The following is a 27130-nucleotide window of genomic DNA, read 5'->3' as shown; positions in this document are numbered from 1 at the left end:
TTCTCTTCAGCTGCCAGCTAAGAAGCTCCTCCTCTCACTGGCAACACGCTGATTGTCTGGGGGGGGGGGGGGGTGAGCTACGGCTGGGCCCCTGGGGACATGCGGGCCCCTTACAGGTGTAATGCCTGTACCCGCCTGATAGCGGCCCGGACTACACCTCTCACATTTTTGTAAATATTTTAGTTTTTTCCTAAGACCAGAAGGCTGCTGCACTACTTCTTGTAAGGCAGTAACTTTTTTTTTTATGCCTGTTATTCTGTCCTGCCCTCGTTACTGCACCAGTTGTAAAGTTTGGGGAACAACCAGCTAGATCACAGGACATAGGCTTTTCAATCAAAAGGAGGTTTTTTACCCGGTTCTTGACCGGCACACGCCGATGTACATTGGCATAATGGCGCAGACAGGCAAATGGGCGTACAGGTACTTCCCTTTAAATTTGTGCCATCACATGTGCGCTACCGCCTGGGACCTCCGTCAGTCAGATCGTGGGTCCCACGAACTCGATTGCCGTGTGGATACCCGCAATCGTCTCACAGGGAGGAAGAACAGGGAGATGCTAATGTAAACAAGCATCTCCCCATTCTGCCTAGTGACTGTGATTGGGAGCAGAGATCAGTGACGTGTCACATGTAGCCACGTCCCCACAGTTAGAAACGCGCCCCAGGACACACTTAACCCTTACCCTGCCCCCTAGTGGTTAACGCCTTCACTGCCAGTGTCATTTACACAGGAATCAGTGCATTTGTATAGCACTGATTGCTATATAAATGACAATGGTCTCAAAAATGTGTCAAAAATGTCCGATGTGTCCTCCATAATGTCGCAGTCACAATAAGAATCACAGATCATAGAACTATCCTCTATTTTGTAAACGCTATAACTTTTGCGAAAACCAATCAATAAACGCTAATTGCGATTTCTTATTTTTGGTAAAAAAATAAATAAATGTAGAAGAATACGTATCGGTCTAAACTGAGAAAAAAAAGTTTTTTTTAAATATAATTTTTGGGGGATATTTATTATAGCAAAATGTAAAAAATAATGCTTTTTTTTTCTTTTAAATTGTCGCTCTTTTTTTGTTTATAGCGCAAAAAATAAAAAACGCAGGGGTGATCAAATACCAGCAAAAGAAAGATCTATTTGTGGGGGGAAAAAAAAGGACAGCAATTTTGTTTGGGAGCCACGTCGTATGACCACGCAATTGTCAGATAAAGCAACGCAGTGCCGAATCGCAGAAAGTGCTCTGGTCAGGAAAGGGGTAAAATCTTCCGGGGCTTCACAGTAGCAAAAACAACAGAAAGAAATATCAGCCTCACTGACTTGCAGAGCTCAGAACTGCCATCGCAGTTAAACAGTCCTTAATTTTTATTGCAGGTAACTTTTACTGCTAGCAGGTTTACAGGCAGGACATTGTCGTGCACTTTCACCGCTGTACACCAATTCACCATCCACATTCTCCTCCACCCCCACCTACAACTTCCTGTCTTTTTTTTTTTTTTTGAACCCACTTTGACAGGTGAGTTAACCCTTTTTGTTCCCTTAAATGGACCATAGCCCAAACAGAGGGAAAATATAATGTCCTTCCAGGACCCATTCACGGCGTCCTGTGTTATATTATATTATATTTATATATGTATGTACCACTGACCCCTGAAGGAGCGTCTGGTTTTGTTTGGGCTTACCGTTACCTTTTCCACCTCATGCTCGTTTAGGGATTTCCCGAGGTTGCTCTCTCTCTAGGTGATCCAGGGAATAGCCATTCACAACTGGATATTTCAGCTATCGGATAAATCCCCTTTTAATGAATTTAGCAGCCAACAGGTGATTTAAGCTTAGCAAAGTCTCTGCCACAGACTTGGTTGTAGAACTTTAGAACAAATCAGAAAGTCTCTCACAGAACTTAGTTGTAACTAAAGGATGAAATTAGGAACTCTTACGGTACCAGTATCTTGCAGCCGGTCCGGTGATGTGGTAAGAATGTGGATTCAATTGGTGTCCTTTCAGCTTGGCTTCCAGGCACTTACCGAGCAGCCAGTCTCGTGCATGGCCCTCTTCTGAAGAGTCCTGCCCTGGTTGCGTTTTCAGTTGCTGGGCCTCTCTAAACCTGAGACCACCTCAAAACCCTCCTTCCAGTTACTGTGCCTCGGGCTAGCCAGCCCCGAGACTCGGAAACGGATGGATCCGCTCCCCAGGCCATGAGGGCCTCTGGGGGCTGGTCAGGAGGACCAGGACCAAGGAGGCGGCACATACTTCTAGACCGGAAGCACCTTAAGTAGCCTCTCCCGGAATACACAGTGAGACAACGCACCCGCAGATTGGCTTTGAGAGAAAGATCAGTAACCAGTGCGTCCAACCAGACTGCGTTCCAATGCCTGTCAAAGGTGTCACCTACACCTATGACCAGGCAGAACATAGTACAGTCCAGCCAAACTGATGCCAAAACCATCATTTACTGAAATTAACCCTAAAACCCAACCATGGTCTTAGGAAAAAACTAAATTTACAAAACATAGCGCGTGCTCTTCCAGAACCCGGCGCTATATATAATGTCTGTGTATATATATATATATATATATATATATATATATATATATAATGTGTGTGTGTCTTTTGGGGGAGGGGCTTACTAGAAGTAATTGTAGGGTTAACATAGTAAATCTAGCTTCAGTTACTTGCGAAACCTGTTGTGACAAGCACGGTATATCCGTGTGAAGCGTTAACCTTGGTCCTGTATCATCTGTCTGGCATGCGACAATAAAGATTTCTGTCAAGCCATCTTCTTGTTCCAGTGTGCAGTCACTTTCTTTCTTCTAGAAACTTGCTACACCTGGCAGCCTACCTTTTACCTGTTTACTTAGGGCTCCATTCATAAAGCAGCGGTGTGGCCTTAATATGGCCATACTGCAGATTCAGCCAAAAATCTGTGCATTTATGAAGTAGAGTGATCGGGACTCTGAAAGGCAATAAAAAAAAAAAATGAAGTACAACATGGGGGGTGAATAGTAATGACAGGACAGACTTGCAAATTCATGTGACTGATCTCTCCAGTCATGAAGCTCTCTCTGCTACAACCTGCACATGCCATCCTGAATCTTATGAATGGGGTGTATGGCTGGATTCACACCTGTGCTTTTTGCATTTTGCAGATTTGCACTACAGTCCAGTTAACATGGTTTCCTATGGAACACGTTCTGTAGTGCAAATCTGCAACATGCAAAATGCACTAAAAATGCATAGGTGTGAATCCAGCTTAACATGCAGGCCACAGTTTGGAGTAATACTGTGTAGTACCGCTATCTGCTCTCTGCTATAATAAAGCCACTTTAGTGTGCATAATCCATTGAGGCGGCTAGGGGCAAATCAATGGCTTTGTCTACAGAATCTGCCAGGGTGGAGGCAATAGCATTGGTTCAGCCAGGTTAAGCTCACAGTCTTTATTTTTTATTTTTTTTTATATAATTTTTATTAAACGCCACAAAGGGGTGGAACCCAGGTAATGGAGAGATAACAGATAATCCGTATTTAATTCAAAACCGTAGTGTGTCAAAGTATGGGTGTTTTACAACTTGATTCAACAGTTAGTATATAGAATTTACAGTTGGTACAATTCTTGATTTCTCGTATTTGAGTAACATTCAGTTGATCAACTTGGGTGACCTAGGATCAGGACACAAATCTACCTTTTTCCATTTTACTCGTTATTTTAAAAGCTGTGAGAGAAGGAGTTAAGAAGCAGCACCTGGCCTAAGGGACCGGAATGAAGAAAGGGGGGGGTGCGGCATGATATGGGATCATATTTGGGCGTTTATGACCCAAAGAGGGCCTTTCCTTTGTCTGAGAACTTATATAGATTCCAAGGTCTCCAAGTTTTTTCATGTCTCCTGTTTATCTTGCGCTGTAAGAATTAAATCCTCCATTTTATTAATATCTTCTACTTTCTCTAACCATGTCGATGTTGCTGGAGGGTGTTGTTGTTTCCAAAAGAGAGGGATACATGATTTAGCAGCATTAAGTAGGTGTCTTATGCTAGATTTCTTGTAGGCTTTAGCCGGTATGTTCAATGCATGTAGTAAGAAAAACGCTGGGTCTAGTGGTATTTCCCACTCAGTGAATCCCTGGGTGACCTTGTGAACTGTTTTCCAACTTCAGGCAAGTCCAGAAAACATGTAGCATCGTTCACAATCTTTATTTTGCCTTTTCTGATGTTCATATTAACAAGCTGAGAGCATTGGAATTCACTTGGAAATAATTGGTAAAATCAGCATTTTGTTGCTAGAAAATTACTTGGAACCCCCAAACATTTATATATTTTCTAAAAGCGGAATGGAAAATAAAATGGTGGCTGTTGCCAGTGCTAGACACATTTTTTGCATTAACCACTTAAGGACCAGGCCTCTTTTTCAGATTTGGTGTTTACATGTTTAAAACAGTTTTTTTTTGCTAGAAAATTACTTAGAACCCCCAAACATTATATATATATATATATATATATATATATATATATATATATATATATATATATATATATATATATATATATTTTTTTTTTTTTTTTTTTTTCTAAGACCCTAGAAAATAAAATGGCAGTCATTGCAATACTTTTTTTGACACCGTATTTGTGCAGCGGTCTTACAAGCGCACTTTTTTTATATTGTGAAAGATAATGTTACAATAGAGTAAATTGATACCCAACATGTCATGCTTCAAAATTGCACACGCTCGTGGAATGGCGTCAAACTTTTACCCTCAAAAATCTCCATAAGCGACATTTAAAAAATTCTACAGGTTGTATGTTTTGTGTTACAGAGGAAGTCTAGGGCTAGAATTACCGATCGTGGCGATACCTCACACATGTGGTTTGACTGCCGTTTTCATATGCGGGCGCTACTCACATATGCGTTCGCTTCTGTGCACGAGCTCGTCGGGACGGGGTGTTGTAAAAAAAAATGTTTTCTTATTTATTTTACTTGATTTTATTTATTTTTACACTTTAAAAAAAAAAAATGGATCACTTTTATTCCTATTACAAGGAATTTAAACATCCCTTGTAATAGAAAAAAGCATGACAGGTCCTCTTAAATATGAGATCTGGGGTCAAAAAAGTCCTCAGATCTCATATTTGGACTTAAATGCGAAAAAAAAAAAAAGTCATTTGAAAAAATGACATTGAAAAAAATTTACCTTTTTAAGAGGTATGGGCTGAAGTGACATTTTGACGTCACTTCCGCCCTCCTATGGTATAGAGACGAGTGGGGGCCATCTTAGCCTCACTTGTCTCCATACCCAGCAGATGAAAGGACCCGATTGCCTCCGCCGCTACCGATGGCTCCGGTAAGCGGCGGAGGGCGCAGGAGAGCGGCGGGAGGGGGGTTGCACTTCTCCCACCACCGATGACAGTGAACCCGCAGAGACCACCGTCATCGCACATAGGAACGCCTCGTGTAAAGAGAGATATCTCGGTTGTGGCAGCTGCTGCTGCCGTTACCGAGATATCCCTCTTCAAAATACTGACGTATATGTACATGAGGCGGTCCTAGCAGGAGTAAAGCCGCTGACTTTTTATTTTTTATTTTTTTTTATTTATGTTTTATTTTTTTTAGACCTGCAAGGGAAAAGGCATAACGAGCTAGTATGCACCGCATACTAGCTCATTATGAAATGCTTACCTTAGAAGGCGCCCCCGACATCTCGCCCAATCCACGCCGAGGGAGCTGACATGTTCCCTCGGCGTGTCTTCTGGGAGTGGCCGGAGCCATGATATCGTCACGCCCGTGCATGCACGCAGGAGATTTCTTTCCGGCAAAGTCTAGCGTCTGCCGGGCTTTCAGCCGTAAAATCCCCTGTGCGCATATAATTTTTTTTTTTTTTTTTTTACCTACAGATAGGCTTACCTGTAGGTAAAAGTAAAAAAAACACTATACAACCACTTTAAGACTTGCATCCATTTCCCTTCACAGACACAGTCTAGTTGGGGCTGCTGTGTGACTGCTTAGTTCCATGATGTTATTATCATCATTTGTCACAGTCACAGGTGCAAAGTTAGTTGCGCTGGGGAACCCAGTTTACTGCATTCAAAACTAATTGGATACATAACATTTCTATCTTAGGGCACCTGGATAGTGGGTGTTCTGGTCCTAACACAACCCCTCATGGTCTACATTTTAATAGTTTCTATGTTAAAAGTTTGCTGTAATGGTTTTATCATCCTACAAGGACTGAAGAAGGTGGTCCAGAGTAGGTGACCTGTTGTATTTAATATTCTATACTTTTTGAACAGTCATTCTTCTTTCTCTAGAAAACAGCACTTGTGGCTCTATCAAGGAACAGATGTATGAATCGTGTACAGTGACAAATAATAGCAGCATGTGTGCAGGTAAGTTCTCACTCTCAAAGACACGCGGGTGATAACCGCAATGATATTTTATTAATTCACTCAAGATTTTCCAGCATGAATCATTTCACTTCACCAAACCCATGTTATATTATTGGTGTGCACTGTATTTTATATATAAAAGTAAAACTATGCATTTATCAGTCAAGTTTCTACATCACTATCTTCTGTTTGATGGCAATTGTGAAGTTCTATAAGGTGCATAGAAGTAGAGATTAATATGGAGCCATCCCATGGTGTTTATTTATTTTTATTCAGATTTTATGAAATAGAGGCTTTAAATAGTTAATAATAATTATTAAATATAAATACAATATTCACATTTACTGTAGTCGTATTTATCGGCGTATAACACGCACAGGTGTATAACACGCACATTCATTTGAAGAGGGAAGTTTCAGGGAAAAACTTAAATTTTTGTATTGGCGTATAACGCGCACAAGCTATTTGCACCCGATTTTCATGGTGAAAACGTGAGTGTTATACGCCAATAAATACAGTATATTTAACATTTTGTTTTGAAATGTTTTGTAGTATAAAAAGACAAACCCCCTACTTCGCACTGAATTAACTACAGAGACAGTTATACAATCTTCGTGACATTTATTGCAAAGGTCCTTTTAAAGCGGGTTGGAAGATTGAGGCTTGAAGGCTTTTATTTTCTTTGTGCACAGTTCCCATGTTAAAAAGTTTCATACAAATCTGTGTCAGGATTATGCAAATTTTTAGATATAACATGCATTTTGGTTGGAAGCAATTTCAAAATATCAAAGGCAAAAAAAAAAAAGAGACTGAAGACGGAGCTATTCACAGATAATGGGGTTAAAAGTAAAAAATATTTCCATTATACGGCAATTCTTCCAAGTATAAAGAGTTTTAAAATAAATGATGATAGTCATTTAAATAGTTTTAAAGAACAAGGCAGATAAAATGACCATTTCAAAATATTACCTAGTAATAATTTATAGAAAAATAAATTAAATTGTAATGTAAAATTAAGGAGCAATCTAGTATCTCCACCTCCTAGTGACATACATTCAGGCATTACCAAAAGGGAAAGCCCAATTCATCTGTATGTATATCCAACCATGCAGTCATCTGCACTGTTGTCAGCCATCAGAAGCGTGGTTAGAAGTCAAGCAGTTTAGCTTGGAATGATTTCTTACTAGCTAGCCCTGTTGCTCTGATTTTCTCTTCTGCGCTTTTTGGATCTCGCTGACCTTGACCTTCCTTTTGCTAAGTGTTTTCACACTATCAGGTTTTCTGAATGCGGATCAGACTTCAGAGGATAGGGAGATTTTGACACACGTTGACAATGTTCATTTACTCAAAGTGTGAAGCAGGATGATGCCTCTTATAGACATACTCTAGTTTGTGTTAATTAAACAGTATGTTTTTATCTTATATGCAACCCTTTATTCACTTGAATGAGAAAAGTCAGGAGCTAACAAAGACAGGGCAACAGCCATTTTTATTTGCTTGCAGGAGAGACTGGCTCAATAAATGTTGCTTTTTGTGACAAATGGAGTGGAATAGGATGCTGGCAGTGTGCACAATCCCCTATATATGCATATTGTAAGGGGAAATGTTTCCCGTGAATCTCCTAAAACAAAGGGATTCATGAGAAATGGGGATTTTCAAAGTGTCCAGATAATGATAATTATTCAAACAAAAAAATAAAATAATCTAAAATCGATACATTTTATTTATATAAAACTTTAAAAATGATAAAGGTACAAATCCTCTGAAGAGCATATCATGTTTTACATGTTCACATACAGTACATAGATTCCATTTGGGGAATCCCAGGAAGTGTATGGATTGACGTGTTTCACCCAAGTTGAGGGCTTTTCAGGATCCGTCTTTCAAATATTTTATAAACAAGGAGAGAAAGCTGGTCAGAGAAAGAAAACAACGTGACAGGTTTATATAGACTAAGGTCCGGTTCACACTGAGGCAGCATGACTTACAGCGCGACTGCCTCAGGCAACCTGGACGCGACCACTGCGGAGACTTGCAAAACTACTTCTGTATAGAAGTCAATGCAAGTCGCCCCAAAAGACTTGAGTCGCTCCGATTAGAACGGTTCCATTGCACAGAGCGGGACGCGACTTGTCAGGCGGCTAAGTCGCCTGACGAGTCGCCCCTGTGTGAACCAGCTCTAAAGATGCTGTAATCCACAACAGATGTACTGTATTGGTCAGAGGGGACAGAGAGGTAACCATCAAGGGGAAGCCATCAATAGATGCTTGGTCAAAATAACACAAATGTATGATCTATTTCCCATTATATAATATTGTTTTATTTATAGTATTTCCGTACACAGATTACAATTGTGAAGTTAATTGAATATATTGAGAACGTATTCCTGATCTGGTGGCAACTCAAAATTTTGGATTTATCCTCATTTAATTTCCATTAACACTGGTGATCAATTAAAGGGTGAGGGCGAATCTCCCTAATGCCGCGTACACACGTAGCCGACTATCCGGCGGACCGGACTGTCCGCCGGACTTTCCGAATGGGCTACTTGCCCACACACGGCACTTTTTCAGTGGACTAATACGGCGTACTAAGTCCGCCGGACTATCCGCCGTACTTCTGAAATGAACGGACTCGCCCACACACACAGAGGAAAGTCCGCTCATTTTGAGCGCGTCTCCAGGTAGGCGGGGCCCGCGAAGGAGACGTCGCTGGCCCCGCCACCTGGTATGGACTTAATGGGGAACCCCAACACCGAAAAAAATCGGCGTGGGGGTCCCCCCAGGTCCACATCAGACCCTTGTCCGAGCACTCTACCCGGCCGGCCAGGAAAGGGGGGGGACGAGCGAGCGCCCCCCCCCCTCCTGAGCCGTACCAGGCCGCGTGCCCTCAACATGGGGGGGGGGGTGCCTTGGGGAAGGGGGGCCATGCCCCCCACCCTATGTGAATGAGTATGGGGTACAATGTACCCCTACACATTCACCTGTAAAAAAAAAAAGTAAAACAAAACACAACACACAAGGGTTAAAATAGTTTATTGCACAGCTCCAGGGGTCTTTCTTCTTCGGGGGTCTTCTCACCGGACTCCTCCGCTATCTTCTTCTAGCTCTTTTACTAGCGGAGGAGCCCGGCTTTCTTCCTCGCCGCCGCCCTCTTCTTCCGACTTCGGGGGTCTTGTCCCCCTCTTCGGGGGTCTTGTCCCCCTCTTCGATTCTTCTTCGGTCTTCTGTCGCCGCTGTTGCCGCCTTCTGTTCTTCTGTTCTTCTGTTCTTATCTTCTTCTCTTCAGATGTTGCCTCGTCGCATCCTCTGCTCACAGTGGCACGGGCGCGACGCGCGGCGACTTATATAGGGACATCGCCGGATGATGTCCCCGCCCATTATGGTGTCACAGTCCCAGAGGATGCTACATCTGAAGAGAAGAAGATAAGAACAGAAGGCGGCAACAGCGGCGACAGAAGACCGAAGAAGAATCGAAGAGGGGGACAAGACCCCCAAAGTCAGAAGAAGAGGGCGGCGGCGAGGAAGAAGGCCGGGCTCCTCCGCTAGTAAAAAAGCTAGAAGAAGATAGCGGAGGAGTCCGGCGAGAGGACCCCTGAAGACGGAAGACCCCCGGAGCTGTGCAATAAACTATTTTAACCCTTGTGTGTTGTGTTTTTTTTACTTTTTTTTACAGGTGAATGGGTAGGGGTTCATTGTACCCCATACTCATTCACATAGGGTGGGGGGCCCGGTATCCGGGGGCCCCCTTATTAAAGGGGGCTCCCGGATTCCGATAAGCCCCCCGCCCGCAGACCCTGTCAACCAACGGCCAGGGTTGTCAGGAAGAGGCCCTTGTCCTCATCAACATGGGGACAAGGTGCTTTGGGGTGGGGGGGCCACGCGGCCCCTCCTTCCCCAAGGCACCCCCCCATGTTGAGGGCACGCAGCCTGGTACGGCTCAGGAGGGGGGGCGCTCACTCGTCCCCCCTTTCCTGGCCGGCTGGGTAGCATGCTCAGACAAGGGTCTGATGTGGGCCTGGGGGGGACCCCCACGCCGATTTTTTTCGCCGTTGGGGTTCCCCTTTAAGTCCATACCACATGGCGGGGCCAGCGACGTCTCCTTCGCGGGCCCCGCCTACCTGGAGACGCGCTCAAAATGAGCGGACTTTTCTCCGCGCTGGAAAAGTCCGCTCATTTCAAAAGTACGGTGGACTGGCATACCAACGGCCGGATTGTCCGCCGAAATGCAAGTCCGGCGGGAAGATTGGAGTGCAAAAATACTTTCTAAGTCCGCCGTACTTTCGGGTAAAAAAAGTCTGCCGGAGGCTACACACGGGGGGGGGATTGTCCGGCGGACTTGAGTTTGCCGGACTTTTCCACCCGATTGTTTGATCGTGTGTACGTGGCATTAAGGAGACTCAGACAGCAATAAAACCTCACAGGTGTTTTATTTCTTCACTATTTAAATGTTTAGTTATACTTTAAACCGGCACAGAGCGATACACAGAGCAAATTTCTTTCCTGCAACTAGGTGGCCGAGGATGTCGTCCTCACCGGGAGAAGACAGTGGTTATCGTTAGCGGCTATAGCGACCGCTAGCAATAATCACAAGAGAATTATAATCATGTAATTATAAGAAGAGAATGAATACAGGTTTTCTTTTTAAATACATGGCAATCTTTCATTAATTTATTTGCTTTGGAAGTCGTTTTGTACATTACTAGTAGATAGCCTAGTTGTACCACATTTAGAATGTCCCTATATACCTGTACTCAATATTTATCATTTTGTGATTGAGAGATTTGGAACTATACAGGGAAGCAGTATAAGCAAAATTTGAAATATAATGATATAGTAATGATGTTTGTCTTGTTCTGTTTAGTCCCCGAGAGCAGGTCAGCTGAGCCAGAAGAAATACTTCCTGAAGGTGAGTAGTAATAATAATGTCTCATTAAAAACTGTGCGTGTGTGTATATCTATCTATCTATCTATCTATCTATATATCATTTTATTTAGGCATATCCTACAATTTGCAAAAAAAGGGGGGAAAACACCGCGCTAATCAGAAAAACAAACAAAGTCAAACAATTCAAAACAATAAGTAGTGTAGCGCTTCTATTAAGTGAAAAGGTAATCCCATGAGAAGAAAACCGAATGTGATCACAGGAAATCAAACTTATCGGTAATCACATAAGAGAATCAATGATCACATGGGAAAAGTCCATAGACAATTGCAGATGATAATAAAGTCCTCTATAGTGTGACTGGTGCACAAAGGGTGTGATAAGAACTTCTTCAGAAGTCGGGTATAGCCCAATATGTCAGCTTGTCTGAAGATATCAGAAAAGAGGTGGGTAGAATACTCTTACCGAATGTGATGGACTCACACGATCTTACGATGGTTGAGTCAGGAGCGCTTGGGGTCCAGACCTAGGACCAGAAGATAGGTTTATGGTGGTATGACCAGATGTAGAGAAGACTCCAAACGACTGTAGACCCTGGGGGGCGTCTCACAGGGGGTTCTCCGGAGTGTTCGTCAGGTAGTCCAGTTCAGATGTAACTCAATTGGAATTACAACTCCAAACGAGGAGTAAAGGATTTGTAGAAATTAGAACAAAAAAGAAAAAAGAAAGCTCCACATGGTGCGGGTCAAAAAATATTAACCATCAGGTTTTATTAAAAGTCATATAATAGGATAAAAATTATGACTAGTGATCACAGGTGAACAAAATAAAATAGAATAAAAGCAATGTGGGGTGCCAAAAGCGAGCCCGACGCGTTTCGACATTGAGTGTCTTCAACAGGGGCATGATGGAACCCACCACATTGCTAACAAATTTATAAAGTTTCTGGAGTAGGTCCGCCTAAGAGGGGGCGGAGACTGCAATCAGAAACAGACTATGCACAGGTTAACAGTCCAATGGTATCGGGCTGTAGGAGGGCCCTTTCAGGTACAATCAACAATGTATACAGCCGATCCACCGTTTGTATATGTTAATGGATATCATGAACTTATATATATTCAAATTTAACTTATACCAAGCACAGAGGATAAATATAAGTAAAAAGTAAATACACCAATTAGAATATTCATGCATTGATGTGCTTCATATACATAAAAAACCTGTAACAACAAAACGAATAATACACTGATATTCAACTTATATCAAATATATAGATTACAACTGTCAAATAAAAAACATTATGTACAGTATATTGGATGTCAGATCAACCTATTTGTGCCCATTGTTTACTCACATACCTATCCTACAATTTGTAGGTAGCATTTGTTGTAAGGCACATGGGCCTTACATGTGTTTGCTAAGTGTACAAAAAATTTCCCTGAAAAATCAATGTTTAAGTATGTTTACGATTTTGTGTTGGGTTGCTTCCATTGATGTCTTGGCCACATGCTGCCCTTGGGCTGCAGTTTGGACACCCCTGTTGTAAAAGTTCTAATTATTACCTGAAGTAACTATATAACATGAAAGTGGCACTTATCTTCCTCTCCACCCCTGCTCCCAAAACGGCAGATTTTTAAAAAAAATTTTTAAGAGAGCGGGTACCATTTCTGACAGATACCTGCTCCACTTCAGCCCCGAAATGTTTTACCCCCTTAAAGACCAGGCCATTTTTTGCGATATGGCACTGCGTTATTTTGACTGTATTTGTGCGGTGGTGCGACACTGTACCCAAATAAAATTGATGTCCTTTTTTTTTCCCCACAAATAGAGCTTTTTATTTTATATTAATTTATTTGGTGGTATTTGATCACCTCTGTGATTTTATTTTTTATTTTTTTGCGCTAGAAACAAAAAAAGCCTGACAATATTTTTTACTTTCTGCTATAATACATATCCAATAAAAAAAATCCAATTTGTTCATCAATTTAGGCCAATATGTATTCTGCTATATTTTTGGTAAAAAATCCCAATAAGACTATATCGATTGGTTTTTTACTAGTAATTGCAGTGATCAGCGATTTTTAGCGGGACTGTGACATTGCGGAAGACGGATCAGACACCTGGCGCTTTTTTGAGAACCAGTGACATTACTACAGTAATCAGTGCTAAAAATATGCAGTTACTGTGATAAGGATACACATAAGAAATGGGTTAACACCAAAGGCGATCAAAGAGTTAAGTGTTTCCCTAGGGGTTGCTTACTAACTGTTATGGACTCACTAGGTGAACACAGTGAACCGTGTTCCTGATTAGCAGGAACACAATATTGCTGTGTACTTGCCGACCAGCAGCTGTCATTGTACTGCGGCAGGTCGGCTCTTTCCCATGAATAACTTTTGCGCAAACCTATTAATATATGCGTATTGCGTTTTTTTTTAACCAAAAATATGTAGAAGAATATATATTGGCCAAAACTGAGGAAGAAATTTCTTATTTTTTTTTTTTCTTTTTTTTTTAGATTTGTTATAACAAAAAGTAAAAAATATAGCTTTTTTTTTTTAATTGTTCAATTTTTTTGTTTATAGCGCAAAAAATAAAAGCTGCAGAGGTGATCAAATGCCACCAAAATAAAAGCTATATTTGTGGAAAAAAAAAAGGACATAAATTTTGTTTGGGTACAGCGTTGCACGACCGCGTCAGTTAAACTGACTTAGTGCTGTATCACAAAAAATGGCCTGGTCATTAAGGGGGAAAGTCTTCTGGTCCTTAAGTGGTTAAGTAGCTTGCTCCCAAATACAAGTTGGCAGGCACCAGGGACCCACCCACAACGCTAAGAAGAATCGGCTGCGGCAAGACAGCGCTGGAATCACTAGACCAGTAAGTACCTACATTTTAAATGTCAGCTGCAAAAGTTTTTGTAGCTGCTAACTAATTTTAACGACTTGCTACCCAGGCCAATTCTGACACTTCGCTCCTACATGTAAAAAATTATAATTTTTTTTGCTAGAAAATTACTCAGAACCCCCAAACATTTTTTTTTTTATCAGAGACCCAAGGGAATAAAATGGTGGTCATTGTAACTTTTTATTCTCTCTTGGTATTTGTGCAGTAATTTTTCGAACGCTTTAAAAAAAAAAAAAAACAGTTTCATGCATTATAAAAAAAACAGTAAAATTAGCCAAATATGTTTGCATAATGTGAAAGATGATGTTACGCAGAGTAAATGGATACTTAACATGTCATGCTTTGAAATTGTGCGCACTTGTGGAATGGCACCAAACTTCAGGACTTAAAAAATCCCCATAGGCGTCACTTTAATTTTATTTTTTTAAAGGTTACCTGTTTAGCGTTATAGAGGAGGTCTAGCGCTAGAATTATTGCTCTTGCTCTAACGTACGCGACGATACCGCACGTGTATTTTGACTGTCGTTTACATATGTGGGCACGACCTAAATATGCGCTTGCTTCTGTGTGTGGGGACGGGGGAGCTTTAAAAAAAAATTTGTTTATTTTACTTTTACTTTTCTATTTTGACACTTTCTTTTTACTTTTTTTTTTTTTGATCACTTTACTTCCTATAACAAGTATAGCATAACCCCCGAAGGAGCTGCTGGTAGTGATGGCCGAACAGTTCGCCCGGCGGTCGTTTCGCAGCGAATTTTGGCTGTTCGCGGTCCGCCCGTTCGGCGGACTATTGGCGCCATTCGCCTGGCGGACTTCCGCGTTTACTGTGTAAAAGAACTTTGACCTATGATGACACATCCATCATGGGGTACAGGACAGCCAATTGAGACATGACAGCACATGGACACTTGGACATTCCCCCTAACGTATAAATACACCCGATCCGGCGGCCATTTTACATTCTTTCTTCTGTCACTATAGGGAGAGGTTGCTGTGTGGAGCAGGGAAAGATTACAGTGACCCAAATCGCTAGCTATTTGGTACACAAAAGTTCTTTTCAGGACTGGTATAGGTGTTAGGTGTAGTTCAGGATAGGCAGTGCTGTGCTAGTGATTGTTGCAGCAGCCTGAGTGTCTTTTGTCAGTTTAGAGAAAGGGACAGGACGGTGTGTGCTGCAGGGACAGCCAGTTTAGTCATTAGCTGTTACTATCAGGTCCACAAAAGTGCTATTTCAATTATTGTTCCAGTAGCCTCTGTTTTGTCAGTTTATATAGGGACAGGCAGCAAGCAGTGTGTGAGGCAGTGAGGGTCAGTTTAATCAGTAGCTGTTACTATTAGTTCCACAAAGGTTCTTTTCAGGACTGGTATCAGTGGTATGGTAATAGGCTTGTACACGTATAATATTCTTTCTTCCAAATATAGAAAGAATATTATACTTGACTGCTGCCCTTCTGCTGCAGTCTGCTAATCATTCACAACCCACTTGTTCCACAAAGCTCCTTATAAGGACTGGTAACTTGGTCTGTCTAAGGTGCTACAGTACATAAGGTTGAGTGATGTACAGTCTGCCATTCTATAAGGACTGGTATCGGTCCACAATACATAGGGTTGAGGTGCACTACTGCTGACCGCTGCCCTATACTGCAGCAGTCCTTCATCGGTTTAGGGACTGACGTACAGTCTGCTAATCACTCACACACAACCTACTTGGTCCACAAAAGTCCTTATAAGGACTGGTAAGGTATAGGGTACTACAGTACATAGGGTTGAGTGAGGTACAGTCTGCCATTCTATAAGGACTGGTATCGGTCCACAATACATAGGGTTGAGGTGCACTACTGCTGATTGCTGCCCTATACTGCAGCAGTCCTTTATCAGTATAGGGACTGAGGTACAGTCTGCTAATCATTCACAACCTACTTGTTCCACAAAGGTCCTTATAAGGACTGGTAAGGTCTAGGTTGCTACAGTACATAGGGTTGAGTGAGGTACAGTCTGCTATTCCTTAAGGACTGGTATAGGTCCACAATACATAGGGTTGAGATGCACTACTGCTGACTGCTGCCCTATACTGCAGCAGTCCTTTATCAGTATAGGGACTGAGAGTTTTGTCACAGGGTCATTTAAAAAATGACAGGCAGAGGAAGAGGCAGGCCCTTCCGCAGGGGTGGTAGGGGTAGGGCAGGAGCAACAGGCTTGAGCCAAATTGGGAAGTTGCAGAAGGTGCGTTAAATTACTTTAAAGGACGCACCAGACTTGGTTGAGTGGCTCGCTCAGCCTTACTCTTCTGCACCCTCCTCATACTCTCGATCTGCACCCTCTTCTTCACTCTCTATGTGCACCCCCAAAGACACTACCACCAACAACACCACCACCAGATACCTTCCGCTTGAGTCACAGGAATTATTTTCCGATCCATATCAAGAGGACATTTCTGATGCGCAGCCACTCTTGGTATTGGATCAGGAAGAGGAGGTAGCAACAACCGCTACTCAGCAGTCTGACGACAGTACCCAGATCAGCCCAAGGAGGAGGTTGGCCCCCGGTGTTGCTGCCTACTCCGAGATCTCTACTTATAGCGGTGGGGAAGGTGACGTTGATGATGACGCGTCTAGTGATGTCACGTGGGCGCAGGAATAACTTACATTGCACAGGAGGGACAAAGCAGACTGCAAATGTATCAGGAGTGAGTCATCGACCATGTACGGTCACATCTGGCGCTCCCAGGACACCGGCACATGGCTCCGCAGTGTGGGCTTTTTTTAACGTGTCCGCTGCTGACAATAGCGCTGCCATCTGCATTCTTTGCAGTCAACGCATTAGTCGCGGTAAGCCCAACACTCACCTAGGGACGACTGCCTTAAGAAGGCACATGAGCAGCCATCACCGAGTGGGAGCAACGGAACACACAAAGCCACACTGCAGGCTCTCACCGTCCAGCCTCGTCTTCTACTTCTCCTTCTCCTCTCTCCTCACAATTGTCCTCCACTCCACCTTCCATCACGCCAAGCTCACGTTTTTCTGCAAAAAGGCGGGCTTCCGTGGGCCTAATGTTCGAGCGTAAAAAAATGATGACGCCGGATAACCCTCTTGCCCAACTATTGCCATATAAACTGGTGGACTCGCAAATTTGTGGCCATTGGAACACCACAATGGAAGGTCCCAGGAAGGAAGTATTTCTCAGAGAAGGGCATCCCAGAGCTATATGGCCATGTTCAGCGGCAAGTGAATGTATCTCTGGCACACAGTGTCGGTGCCAAGATACATCTGACCACAGACACGTGGTCTAGCAAACACGGGCAGGGAAGGTATATCACTTTTACTGCCCACTGGGTGAACCTTCTGACGGCCGTCAAGCATGTAACGAGTGGCACCCGTGTAGATTTGGTTTTACCGCCACGGATTGCATGCAGGCCTGACTCTTCTTCTCCTCCTGCTCCTACTCCATCCTCCTCCCACTCCTCCTCAGCTTACTCCTCCTTTTCCACTGCTAGCGTCTCTTCCGCTGCGCTGCTCAAGCTCCCCGGAACCTATTCGACATGCCAGGTGAGACGTTGCCATGCCGTGCTGCGTCTGTTGTGCCTGGAAGTCAAGAGCCACACTGGCCCGGCACTCCTTTCAGCTTTGCGTTCACAGGCAAATCAGTGGCTAACACCCCTCATTTTGACAGTTGGTAAAGTGGTGTGTGACAACGGTGCCAATCTGCTTAGCGCATTGAAACAGGGCAAAATCATGCATGTGCCACGCATGGCACACGTCTTAAACTTGGTCGTGCAGCGATTCCTTGTCAAATACCCTGGGGTCCAGGACATCTTGCGGCAGGCAAGAAAAATCTCGGCCCATTTCAGAAGATCTTACACGGCCATGGCTCGCCTTGCTGACATTCAGCGGCGACACAATCTGCCGGTCAGACGTCTTATTTGCGATTGCCCGACGTGATGGAACTCAACCTTCTATATGCTTGATAGGCTGCTCCAGCAGAAACGTGCAGTTAACGTCTACCTTTATGAACTCTGCGGCAGAACCGATTCTGGGGAGCTGGGGTTTTTTTCACCGCGCCAGTGGCTGCTCATGCGCGACGCATGCAGACTTCTGCGCCCATTTGAGGAGATCACCAAACTGGTCAGTCGCAGCCATGGCGCCATCAGTGACATGGTACCTTATGCCTTCTTTATGGAGCGTGCATTGCGTTGTGTCATTGATCAAGCTGGGGAGGAGCAGGAGCGGGAAGATGAGGAAGTCGCAATGCTGGATAAATTCCCAGGGGGGGCTACTCTATCTGAGACAAGTCAACAACAGGAGTCTGAAGAGGAGTCAGAGGAGGATGGTGCCGGGGCGGATGAGGAGGAGCAAGAAGAGCATGCTTTAAACCTTTCTGGGATCCCTGTTGTGCGTGGATGGGGAGAGGAGAATGAAGAGGACGACATTATCCTGGATGATGAGCAGGAGCCAGGCCACCACACCGCTTCCACTTTAGTGCAAATGGGGGCCTTCATGCTCCAGTGTTTTAATAGGGACCCCCGTATAAAAAGCATAAGGGTCAAGGACCAGTACTGGGTGGCAACGTACTTAGACCCCCGGTACAAACACAAAATGGCGGAAATGTTACCGCCGTCACAGAGGGCTGTCAGAATGCAGCACTTCCAGGCCTTGCTTCGAGAAATGCTGCATTCTGCTTTTGTGTGCGCTGGCAGAGGAGCAATTCCCACTCCCAGAGAAGGAGTTGCGGGTACCAATCCAACAGTGCCTGCAAGAAGAGGCCGGTTTGAAGATGTGTTGGTGACTTCGGATATGAGGTCATTCTTTCAGCCGACCCATCGACAGGTGTCATCTGGATCCAGCATCAGGGAACGCCTAGACCGTCAGGTGTCCGACTACATCGGGTTAATGGCCGATGTGGACGCTCTGAGGAGTGATGAACCCCTGGACTACTGGGTGGGCAGGCTTGACCTCTGGTCAGAGCTTGCCCAATTTGCAATCGAACTGTTGGCTTGCCCCTCGTCCAGTGTCCTGTCCGAAAGGACGTTCAACGCAGCAGGGGGGATCGTGACCGATAAGCGTACTCGCCTAGCTCACGACAGTGTTAACTACCTCACATTTCTAAAAATTAATGAGGCATGGATCTCGGAGGAATTCAACACATCTGACCAGTAGACCATGTATATGTCTATAAACGATTTTTTTAATCGAGCACACAGACCTTCTTTCTTCATTTGGCTCACTTCCTTGTACAAAAAAAGCACACCATACTATATGCCCGTACCCTCCTGTTTGAAGAGGTTGAGCGGTGTCATATTTCTCCTGGGGCTGCTTATTATGAGGGGCTCCCACCATCCCTGTGCTGACTTCCTCCTGGGGCTGCTTATTATGAGGGGCTCCCACCATCCCTGTGCTGTGCTGACTTCCTCCTGGGGCTGCTTATTATGAGGGGCTCCGACCATCCCTGTGCTGTGCTGACTTCCTCCTGGGGCTGTACCTCTGCTGTGCATATTATGAGGGGCTCCCACCATCCCTGTGCTATGCTCATTATGAGGGGCTCCCACCATCCCTGTGCTGTGCTGACTTCCTTCTGGGGCTGTACCTCTACTGTGCATATTATGAGGGGCTCCCACCATCCCTGTGCTATGCTCATTATGAGGGGCTCCCACCATCCCTGTGCTGTGCTGACTTCCTCCTGGGGCTGTACCTCTGCTGTGCATATTATGAGGGGCTCCCACCATCCCTGTGCTGTGCTGACTTCCTCCTGGGGCTGCTTATTATGAGGGGCTCCCACCATCCCTGTGCTATGCTGACATCCTCCTGGGGCTGCTTATTATGAGGGGCTCCCACCATCCCTGTGCTGTGCTGACTTCCTCCTGGGGCTGTACCTCCTGCTGTGCATATTATGAGGGGCTACCACCATCCCTGTGCTATGCTCATTATGAGGGGCTCCCACCATCCCTGTGCTATGCTCATTATGAGGGGCTCCTACCATCCCTGTGCTGTGCTGACTTCCTCCTGGGGCTGCTTATTATGAGGGGCTCCCACCATCCCTGTGCTATGCTGACTTACTCCTGGGGCTGTACCTCTGCTGTGTATATTATGAGGGGCTCCCACCATCCCTGTGCTATGCTCATTATGAGGGGCTCCCACCATCCCTGTGCTATGCTGACTTCCTCCTGGGGCTGCTTACGGTGCAGGTGTCAGTGCTGTATATCACGGTGCAGGTGTCAGTGCTGTATATCACGGTGCAGGTGTCAGTGCTGTATATCACGGTGCAGGTGTCAGTGCTGTATATCACGGTGCTGGTGTCAGTGCTGTATATCACGGTGCTGGTGTCAGTGCTTTATGTCACGCTGCTGATGTCAGTGCTCTCTATCACGGTGCTGGTGTCATTGCTGTATGTCGCGCTGCTGATGTCAGTGCTCTCTATCACGGTGCTGGTGTCAGATCACTCTATCACGGTGCGGGTGTCATTGCTGTATGTCAGGCTGCTGATGTCAGTGCTTTCTATCACGGTGCTGGTGTCAGATCACTCTATCACGGTGCAGGTGTCATTGCTGTATGTCACGCTGCTGATGTCAGTGCTCTCTATCACGGTGCTGGTGTCAGATCACTCTATCACGGTGCAGGTGTCATTGCTGTATGTCACGCTGCTGATGTCAGTGATCTCTATCACGGTGCTGGTGTCATTGCTGTATGTCACGCTGCTTATGTCAGTGCTCTCTATCACGGTGCTGGTGTCAGATCACTCTATTACGTTGCAGGTGTCATTGCTGTATGTCACGCTGCTAATGTCAGTGCTCTCTATCACGGTGCTGGTGTCAGATCACTCTATCACGGTGCAGGTCTCTCCCGAACCGGAGACGGCACCCAACCACCTCAGAATCCTCCTTTAATTTCCTTGCCTTGGGCTAGCCAGCCCCGAGGCATCAAAGTCAGGTGGATCCACACCCCAGGCCATAGCCTTCCTGGGGGCTGGTCAGGAGGACCAGGACCATGTAATCAGCACATAATACTGGACCGGAACTCCAAACCACATGACGTCCGCACAGCGAGAGGGCCACTCCCACTGACCTGGCTCAGAGAGAGAGTAATTTAAGCACCTGACCAGACCATAGTTCCACTCCTGCCACCAGAGACGGTGCCCTCTGTGGCCAGGCTAAACATCTCACAGTCCAGTCAGACTGATGCCGAAGTCAAATTTAGACAAATATACCCAAACCTAACTGTAGTTTAGGTAGAGTTTAAATTTGAAGAACGCATAGCGCGTGCTCTTCAGGAGCCCACCGCTACAGAAGGAATGTAAACATCCCTTGTAATAGGAATAGTGTGTGACAAGTCCTCTTTACAGTGAGATCTGGGGTCTATAAGTCCCCATATCTCGCCTCTAGGCTGGAAAGCCTGAAAAGAAAAAAAAGAAAAAAAAAACGATCCTGGCTTTTCAGCTAGAGGCCTCCGAAAGATCATAGAGATGTCTGAGGACCATCTGGCCCGCTGGATTCTCTATGGTAAACTTTTGCCATGGGCTGATTCTTTCTCCCTCTCGCCGATCATATGGGCGAGCCGGGAGAAGCAACAGAAGGGAACTTCCACTCCCGCTGTGTGTAAGAACGATCAAGCGGCTGATTGTTCTTACAGTTCAGGGAATCACCGGCTCTAAATGAAGATATCTGAATAAAACCTGTAGCGGCAGGCATCATTCAGATATCCCCACTCAAAGTCGATGACATCATATAACGTTGTTGGGTGGGAAATGGTTAAAAATTAGTGACGTTCCTCTTTTAGTAAAGTTTTATGTTTTCTCCTCTACATACCCTTTGAAAATGTTGTTGTCATCATATAGCATCCACCTAAAGCATCCTTTCTGCAAATGCAAGATTCCAATCATCTGTGTTTCTACAACAGCAGACAGATAATTACCATAGTTTAAAAAGACTTTAGAGAATTCCGTTCTGATAATGTTGTTTCAAAATATAGTTCTGTGTAGTAGACTGCATGCCTCCTATGAGCTATTTTGGTTTAATGCAGCTTTTAATAAATCCATCAACACTATACTTACGGGAGCAGAGAAAGTAAAGCCTGTGTCAGGCTGGGTTCACATTGCAGCGATGCGGGAACGATGCGAATCCGCTGCGGGTTCCCGCATCGCATACCTCCCGGCAGCAGTTTACACTGCCCTATGCGAACTGCTGGGAGTGTCAGTGAAACGTTAATGACACCCCCAGATCAGTTTACATATCGCAGTGCGATCTGCAAACTCGAACAGGAATTGGATCGCATGGTGTGAACACCCATGTGATCCGATTCTGCTGCGGACCAAAAAAAGGGTCCTCTGCGAGTTTGGGCCGGATGCGATGCGAATTCAGCCATACTATCTGTATGGCTGAACTCGCATCGCACAGAGATCGGATGTGATTTGCACTGCAGTGCGGTGCGAATCACATCCGATCTCATAAACCGCTGCAGTGTGAACCCAGCCTAAAGTTGAGGTCTTCAGACTGCATTTACCATTATGTATGCAACCGTCAATGTTCAGAAAGTGATAATAGTTGATCAATTTTTTATGTGACCAATAGGGATGAGCTTGGTGTTCGATTTGAACGCAGGTTCGACTCGAACATCGGCCGTTCGTCTGTTCAGCGAATTCAGACCATTCGCACCAAATTCGTGTGTCACGAATGACCCACGATGCACTACGTCGTCGTACATAGTACATACCCCACACTACATAAGGCCGCCAGCGTGGTGGCCTTGTGTAGTGTGTTGGCATGCAGGGAAAGAGCTAGATAGGCAGGAACAGTGTGTTCTTTTCTCAGCCATCTGCAGGAGTTAGTGGGTGTTGTGTGCCTCCAGCACAGTATACACCTGTATCTACCCTTTATTGCTGGTGTTCTCTAATACAGGCATCTGCAAGAGTTAGTGGGTGTTGTGTGCCTCCAGCACAGTATACACCTGAAGATACCCCTTATTGCTGGTGTTGTCTGTTGCATAGCTTGCATATTAGCCTTTAAAATGAGCACTTTTGATTTCGAACGTTCGAGTACCATAGACTTTAATAGGGTTCTAAAGTTCGAACGAATTTTCAGTGCGTTCGAATGTTCTTGTGCGAACCGAACCGGGGGAGGGTTACATAACTACATAAAACATTTTGTTTTATGTAGTTACTGGACAAGAAGTCTGTAGTGCTGTAGTGCTTTGATTTTGAGACCCATAATAACACAACAATATTTGGCACCAATTAACATATTGTTAATACTGTAAGGCTTGGTTCGCAGTAGTGCGATTTTCAGTTGCAACTTGAGTCACACACAATTGCATTACAATGGAAATAGCATTGTTTTCAATGGTGGCCATTCACATTAATGCAACACGACTGCGATGCAAGTTATGGGAACGGACTTATGCTACTTGCTACTTTGGTGCAATATTGTGGCCCATAAACATCAATGGAAATGTATCAAAAATGCATGTACACGTGTTTATTATGCCATTTTAGTACTTTTTTTTTTTTTTTTTTGCTGAACTATTCTCCTTCTTTCCAGGATAGTAGTACTAGTAGTGGGAGTAGTAATAGTTGTGGTAATAATAGTAGTAGTAATCCAAGCCAAAAAATCGTCCCAAAAATGCACAGCAGGGAAACTGCATGAAAGTCGCATACCATTTCCACTGAGAATCGCAAACCACACATACTACATAATATCAGCTGAAATTGCATTTAACACAGATCGCAATAGGCTGAACCTGGCCTAATGCCCTGTACACACTGTTCCCATCGGAATAAACTCTGAAGGTTTTTCTGACGCAATTCCACTGAAGCTGTCTTATGTACACACGATCACACCAAATCCTCTTTGATTCCCTGCAAAGGTAAAGCATAATGGACTACTATGCATCGCATAGTAGCCCATTATGTGTCACTTACCTGACACAGGAGCCAGTGAAGTCACCGTTGTCCCCTGTAGTTCCGAGCGTACATCTTCTTGGTGGGTCTCCATGAGTCTCGCTGCTCCGGCGCTGTGATTCGCCGGAGCAGCGATGACGTCACTCCCGCGCATGCGCACGGGAGCCGACACTCGCGGCATATCGCCGCGATCTGCGGCTTACCCAGTGCGCCTGCGCGCCGCTGTCTACGGCGCATGCGCCGTAGACAGCGATGGCTGTCTTCAGGTATATATCTCCTAAACCATATAGGTTTAGGAGATATTTCTTGGACCTACAGGTAAGCCTTAATCTAGGCTTACCTGTAGGTCAAAGTGGTTTGTAAGGGTTTACAACCACTTTAACTGTACCTTTCACTTGATTGGTAAAGTTATTGAGCTACTAGTATAGTAGTTAATATTATATTCAGTGGTGGCCGGTGACGTTTTAGGATGGAGGGCACCAGACCACACCCTTCCTTTTTGGCCCATCCCACTTCTCATAAGCCCCACCCCTTATAGAATCCACCCACTCCGTCACCTGTATTCCACTAGATCCACCCATAGTGTCAGGAGTATACAGCTCAGCACCACAGGGCAGAGTATACAGCTCAGCACCACAGGGCAGAGTATACAGCTCAGCACCACAGGGCAGAGTATACAGCTCAGCACCACAGGGCAGAGTATACAGCTCAGCACCACAGGGCAGAGTATACAGCTCAGCACCACAGGGCAGAGTATACAGCTCAGCATCACAGGGCAGAATATATAGCTCAGCCTCATGGATCAGGGTATATACAGTGCCTTGCAAATGTATTCACCCCCTTGGCATTTTTCGTGTTTTGTTGCCTCACAACCTGGAAGTAACATGGCTTGTTTGAGGATTTGCATCATTTAATTTACAGAACATTTCCACAACTTGGAAGATTTCTTTTTTATTGTGAAGCAATCAACAAATAGGACAAAATAATAGAAAAAGTCAATGTGCATAAACTATTCACCCCCCTAAAGTCAATACTTTGTAGAGCCACCTTTTGCGGCAATCACAGCTCCAAGACGCTTTGGATAAGTCCTCTATGAGCTTGCCACATCTTACCACTGGGATTTTTGCCCATTCCTCCTTACAAAACTGCTCCAGCTCCTTCAGGTTGGATGCTTTGCGCTTGTGAACAGCAATCTCTAAGTCTGACCACATATTTTCTGCTGGATTAAGGTCTGGCCTTTGACTAGGCCATTCCAACACATTTACATGTTTTCCCTTAAACCACTCAAGTGTTGCTTTAGCAGTGTGCTTTGGGATCATTATCCTGCTGGAAGGTGAACCTCTGTCCTAGCCTCAAATCACACACAGAGTGGTACAGGTTTTGCTCAAGAATATCCCTGAATTTAGAACCATCCATCTTTCCCTCAACTCTGACGAGTTTCCCAGTCCCGACTGCTGAAAAACATCCCCACAGCATGATGCTGCCACCACCATGTTTCACTGTGATGGGATGGTGTTCTTTAGGTGATGTGATGTGTTGGGTTTGCACCAGACATTTCCTTTGATGGCCAAAAAGTTCAATTTTAGTCTTATCAGACCAGAGCACCTTCCACCATACATTTTGGGAGTCTCCCACATGCCTTTTTCGCAAACTCAACACTTGCCATTTTGTTTTTTGCTGAAAGTAATGGCTTTTTTCTGGCCACTCTGCCATAAAGCCCAACTGTAAGGGCTGGCTTAGCCCTTCCTTCTCTGGGCTGGCTGCTCAGCTGTCAGCTAATTGCCAGCTCTCATCTCTCTCCACAGTTACCAGCTGTTCCTGATAATGCTAGTATGAGCTGCCTACTTAAAAATGTCCAGCTCGTTTCACCTCTGCCTTCGCCTTGGTCACATCACAAGAAACCATCTCCTGCGGTTCTGTTTAAAGACTGGCTTGCTGACATCCCTTCTGGCTACTTATCCTGCTTGCTGTTGCTCTACTTGGATCCCTGACTTTTGGCCTGGCTGATTGCCCGATCTGGTTATTGAACTCTGGCCTGGCTGACTACTCGATCTGGTTATGTTATTTAATTGTACTTCTGTCTCGGTCTGATTCATGGTTTCTGACCAACTCTATGGAGCGTACGGCTTATTGTCGTCCTATGTACAGATCCTCCAGTCTCTGCTGTGGAACTCTGAAGCTCCTCTAGGATTACCTTAGGTCTATGTGCTGCCTCTCTGATTAATGCCCCCCTTGCCTGGTCTGTGAGTTTTGGTGTGCGGCCGTCTCTTGATAGGTTTGCTGTTGTGCCATGTTCTTTCCATTTGGTTATGATAGATTTGATGGTGCTCCTAGGTTATAACAAAAATATCCAAATCTTTGATGATCCCTAGCTCTGACTTGTACTTCTCAACATTGTCCCTTACTTGTTTGGAGCGTTCCTTGGTCTTCATGGCAGTGTTTGGTTAGTGGTGCCTCTTGCTTAGGTGTTGCAGCACCTGGTGTGTGTGCGTGTGTGTGTGTGTGTGTATGTAACGACAGGTCATTTGACACTTAGATTGCACACAGATGGACATCATTTCACTAATTATGTGACTTCTGAAGGTAATTGGTTGCACCAGAGCTTATTATGGGCTTCATAACAAAGGGGGTGAATACATATGCACATTATCAGTTTTTTTATTTCTGAAAATTAGTTTTATGTATATATTTTTCTAATTTTACTTCACCAACTTAGACTATTGTGTTCTGATCCATCACATATAATTCCGATTAAAAAAACATTGAACTAAAGGCTGTAATGTAACAAAATGGGTAAAAAGCCAAGGGGGGTGAATACTTTTGCAAGGCACTGTAGCTCAGCATCACAACCCCCCCCCCCCATCATCAGCACCCTTCAGTTAGTGGAGATAATGAGAGGGGGCAGAGCACTGCAGAGTGGCACAGGAAAGGGAACCAACTGACTGAGTGAGGGAAGGGTCCAGGCCTCCAGGGATTAGTGTGTGCAGAGCGGAGGGGCAGCTTGCGGGCCACGGCCACATACAGACTGACTGAGTCAGCTAGAGCTAGCTAGGAGGAGAGCGACACAAGGCTGTCACTGACACAC

At 44.7% G+C, this 27130-nt stretch overlaps 1 protein-coding gene across 1 annotated transcript in view; it reads left to right on the top strand.

Moving 5' to 3' along the window:
- Positions 1-27130, top strand: part of CD164L2 (CD164 molecule like 2) — a 75118-nt gene that overhangs the window by 29702 nt on the left and 18286 nt on the right. The window contains exons 3-4 of the mRNA XM_077481025.1: positions 6296-6373; positions 11237-11281. Coding sequence (XP_077337151.1) covers positions 6296-6373; positions 11237-11281 — 123 coding nt within the window. The remainder of the gene's footprint in view (positions 1-6295; positions 6374-11236; positions 11282-27130) is intronic.

The sequence above is a fragment of the Lithobates pipiens genome, unplaced genomic scaffold, assembly GCF_037356315.1.
Source record: "Lithobates pipiens isolate NorthernLeopardFrog02 unplaced genomic scaffold, aLitPip1_a1.2 Scaffold_16, whole genome shotgun sequence".
NCBI lineage: Eukaryota > Metazoa > Chordata > Amphibia > Anura > Ranidae > Lithobates > Lithobates pipiens.
This window is presented reverse-complemented; position numbering and strand designations above follow the sequence as displayed.